Genomic DNA, 4,957 nt, shown 5'->3' with positions numbered 1-4,957 from the left:
TATGTTTTTTTGGCATATATATATTTTGGCAATAATTATTCAGAAATAATGATTACTTATATTGATTATATGATTCAATCAATCATTTAATTATTCTATTATTAATCTAATAGGATTATCAATTAGTCTTCTTTCAAAAAAGTTTAATCAGTAAAAATGTTTAATTTTAGACTATTATATAATTTCAATTTTTCTTTAAGTGATGAATATATATGGATGAACAATATAAATGAACAATGAAGTGAGAAAATAATTCTCTTAATATCTTGAACCATATAATAATTGATTTATCTACTAATAATCATTCGATGAACTAATCGAATTCTTTCTTCGACTGTTATTTAATTGATGGACTAGTTGATTTTGATCGTTAAAACGATCCGAAAATCAGAATAAATTGACAACCTTATTCGTTTACAAAGAGGTAGGATGTAATTAAAATGCAAGGATTAAAAACGTCTGATTCGTTGTAAATTCGCAGTGGAAGGTCACATTTTTTTAATTATTGCATATAATTTGTGATTCTTCGCACATAGTAAATCTACACTTAGACTTTTTATCTATATTTAAACTTTTTATATCCATATGAGTCTAATTAATTATCAATAAATTTTAATATTTTAATTACTACTAACATTTAAGTAATTATTTCTTTTATTATCAGATTATCTCATCCAATTTATATTATTTAATATTTATAAATTTTATTAAAAATATAAAAATTAATTATATTTCTGCATATTATTAATAATATAATTGTTATTTTTAAAATATAAAAAACTTAAAAATTCTCAATATTTTTAATATTTCCATTCATTATTTATATGAATTATTTATATTAATATCAAAAATTACAAATTTATTAATTAATGTTGTTTTTTTATTTATGTTTATAAAAGAAAACATTATATATAAAAGAAAACTACTTTATATAAATTAAAATACAAATATTCACACTTATCAGCAAGGATTTAATTAAATTTAAAACTTAATAGATACATGTAAGTATCTTTTTCGGTAATGAAAAGTACTCTCAAGCATTATATGCCAGACGTAATGATTAAGTTGTTGCATGTAAATATCATTTTTATTTTTAATAAATAATTAGATAAATTTAATTTAATATATATTATTTAATTATTTTTTTTTATTTATGAATTAATGAATATTTTATAACTTTTTATTTTATTATAAATCTTGATAGGAAAAAGTTAAAGATAATAATAGAAATTATTATGAAAATAAATAGATAAGATTCGTATCAAATACCTTTGTATGAAATTTGATCAGACGATTAATAATGAAACATTGTCGGAATATTAATCGGAGATTAAAATTAATCAAGAATTAATAATAAATTTAATCAAATTTGAAACAATGAAATTCAAACTTGATAAAATATCGAAAAAATTCTTCGTTCCTATAAATTCTGAGTTATTTTTAATGAAAATGCATTAAACATGAATCTAGTAAAGAAAATTATTTATCTTGATGAAAAATGTCATTAAAGTCACATATTATAAAATTAATATCTGTATTCTTCATATACCTACATGCATATATTTTTTTATGTATAATTTTGGAAATCAATTTTTATATATACAGTTGCTAAAATTATCATTCGTATTTTTAATCCATAACATTAATTATCTCTCCATAAAAAATCTCATGATATTCACATGACTTTGTTATTTTATTTTCAGTAAAAAATGATCATCAACTAAGCACATATATAAATTAAGCAATGAACGTAGGAAGTTTCGCGGAATCGGAAAGGATCCGACTGACAAAATTCGATGAACATTGTTGGATGGCTTAAAAGGAAAAGCTAGTAGAATGAAATCACGAGCGTGATCTTGAACAACAGGCAAATGGCTTTATCGCTTTGACAGCATAGTATCACGTGTCTGTGTACGTGTCTGAAAGACTAAAAACTCAAAAAAGCGTGGTATTTCATTTACTAAACGAACATTCATGACGATGAAAAGGGAAATATAGGCAAAGGAGGGAAGGCAGTGTTTGGAATGGCCCATTTCCCTTATCACGATAAAACGACGTAGCTATAACGGTAGTACTTTAAAAACGATACGACAAAACACGAAGTAAGTACACAGTTAGCAAGCTTAGAATCATCTTTCGGTGAGTCATTTTTACCGATCAGTACGATCAGTCTGCTCGTGGATTGTAACCGCGATGGATCGAACAACCGTGAGATCGCCACCGTCTTCATCGTTATCATTGTCATCGTGGTCATCGTCGTCGAGTATGCCTCTTTGATTGAAAAGTAGGGATAGAACTCGAGATCAGTCTCTCGAGGAAAATGGACGTGGAACTGGTTACTCGTGCATCCTTGAATTCTCTGAACAATGTGGATGATGGCCGGATCGTTTCACCGAATAAGCTTGATGACTGGACCTGGTCTAAGTTGCGAGTGAGTGCAATAAGTTTATGCCAATTATGATCATGACTGACGATAGGCAAAACATACATATAGGGTGTCTCAAAAATGGATTGGTAAATTAGTATCATGATAAATTGGAGATTTTTTAAATAATTTCAGGCAACATTTTCCTTTGTAAAAACTTTCATTACGGCTTTGTTAATGAGTTATTGAAACAAAAAAAAACACTGACCAATCACGGAACGCATAGCCTTGTGGAACTGCAACAATAGCGTTGGATATGTGTTGCTGACTGAGCACAAATAAATCCAAGCAATATATCTCGAAGAAAGTATGTTGAATTAAATATAAAAAATATATTTTTATTGATAAAGAATTATATTATGAATAAATAAATATAATATTCAATATATTTTCTTCGAGATATGTTGCCTGGACTTGTTCGTGCTCAGTCGGCAGTACATAACTAACGCTATTATCATGGTGTGATTAGGCACACGCTCTGTGATTGGCTAATATTTTTTGTTAATAATTCATTAATAAAACCATAATAAAAATTTTTGCAAAAGAAAATATTGCTTAAAATTATCTCAGAAATCTTCAATTTTAAATATTCCAACATTTTATATATATATATTCACTTATACAAGCTACTCGCAATCAAGAATTTTATTGCGGATCGCTTAACAAACGAATAATTTTAATTGATCAAATATAAAAATATTTTATTATACGGATATAGGTACTTCATAATAGATAATCATAATAATAATAATATTATTATTATTATTATTAATAATATTATTGTCATATTAATATGTGAAACGAATTAAGGTGAGAAAAATTATTTGCAAGTTTTATTAAAATTTAAAAAAGAGAAGAAGAAATTCTATTAATTTTATTTACAGAAAATATTTACAGATATATTTTATATTTATAGATTTCATAATCATATTGATTATCCGTGATATAAATGAGATCGACATATTTAATCTAATATTCATGTGTTTCGCAGTACACACACACACACACATATATTTCGACCACAAGGTAATTTTTCTCATTTTTATTTTATTCTAATCATAGATAAATAACTTCACTCGTTTACCGATGTTTCACACATTTTACAAAATATTTTCAAAGCATATGATAATCGAATTATAAGGACAATATTAAAATGAAAAAAGAAGTAACGGAAGCATTAAGCATAAAAAACTAATACTATATCTAATATTGTCGATAATTTTGTTAAATTGCAATTGATTATCGTCTTTTTTATCTATAAAAATTAGATCTCGATAACTTTCAACTATGCAATCATTCACGCGAAGTTGAAGAGTAGTATGTTATATCATGTTTTTTTTTCCTTTTATGATTCGATTACAAGGAAAAGTTGTATTTTTACGTGAGGAATGGTCGTAAGAATAACATATTTGTTACAATATGAAGCTTATATCAAGAAACTTGATAAGTGAAATAAAGAAAAATTTATTTAATATAGATCGCGTCCTTCGATACAATTGACGAGAAGAAACGAATTGATATCTGAATATTTAAACTGGCGCTAAAAAGATTTCCGTGATAATCGTTTCTTTCCATTTAATAATGGAACCTTACGACATCATATCATTTAGTTTCGTTTTATCATTTATAGCTTATCATTTAGTTTCTATTTTTTCCTTTTTTTTTTTTTCTAATATTTTTAGTATCGAAAAATTTATTCAGGCGAACAAACAAAATATATTTATAAATGTCTAAAATAATAATTATAATCTAAAATAGTTAATTAATTTTAAAAAATATAAAAATAATTTTATAAAATTTTAAAATAATTTTAAAAAATAAATGATTATTTTTTTTTAATATTTTCTTATCTTTTTACAAACTTTCAATTTTTATGGCGTTATCGATGTGTTTACATTATCGAAAGTTTTAAACTTGTAACTACAGAAATGCTAAATATTTCTTGATCTGTTCTATCTATGAGATTCTTTACGAAATTCGATTTTATTTAAAACTTATCATATCATTTTATATCTATATAAAATTAATATCTTATACAAAAATGAAATTTTTTTCTAAAGAATGTTTTTAATTCGCGAAAATTTTCATAAATAATCTTAAATCTTTCTGTACTTTTGCGTAATTAATGATTTAACACTTAACACTAATTATCATACAAATTTACAGATCAAATATCTTTTTAAAAAATCAATCAAATTTTTTTTGGAAAAATTGCAAGTAAATCTTAAATATGGGAATGTATACATAAGATTCATCTTTTATTTTAAAAATTTTATTATATGAATTTTCAGATCTTCAGTGAGTATACATAATAATGAATAAATTTTCTTCCCGCCCTATCGTAATCGAGGAACAAACGTACCTATATTACGATGATTAGAAAGGAGAAAAGAGATGGGAATAAAGATGGTTGGGCCCGAGAGTTCGAGATTGAAGATCAATATTCACCGGACCAGACGAAAGCTTCGCGGCCGAGTCGGAATGTGAAAACGCACGCGCGAAATGCAGACGAAAGGAAATTCGTTCATTTCC

General features: G+C 25.3%; 1 protein-coding gene across 2 annotated transcripts in view; it reads left to right on the top strand.

Annotated features, from left to right (window-relative positions):
- The first annotated feature begins 333 nt into the window (after window positions 1-333).
- Window positions 334-4,957, top strand: part of LOC102672290 (adenylate cyclase type 2-like) — a 12,856-nt gene continuing 8,232 nt past the window's right edge. The window contains exons 1-3 of one of the 2 annotated variants that reach the window (XM_006611093.2): window positions 334-424; window positions 1,704-2,102; window positions 2,171-2,431. In XM_006611093.2, the coding sequence (XP_006611156.1) occupies window positions 2,321-2,431 (111 nt within the window). In that variant the 5' untranslated portion in view covers window positions 334-424; window positions 1,704-2,102; window positions 2,171-2,320. Of the gene's footprint in view, window positions 425-1,703; window positions 2,432-4,957 lie in introns of both variants that reach the window. The other variant, XM_031508321.1, reaches the window with a different exon arrangement.

The sequence above is a fragment of the Apis dorsata genome, unplaced genomic scaffold (assembly GCF_000469605.1).
Source record: "Apis dorsata unplaced genomic scaffold, Apis dorsata 1.3 scaffold_83, whole genome shotgun sequence".
Classification (NCBI taxonomy): domain Eukaryota; kingdom Metazoa; phylum Arthropoda; class Insecta; order Hymenoptera; family Apidae; genus Apis; species Apis dorsata.
This window is presented reverse-complemented; position numbering and strand designations above follow the sequence as displayed.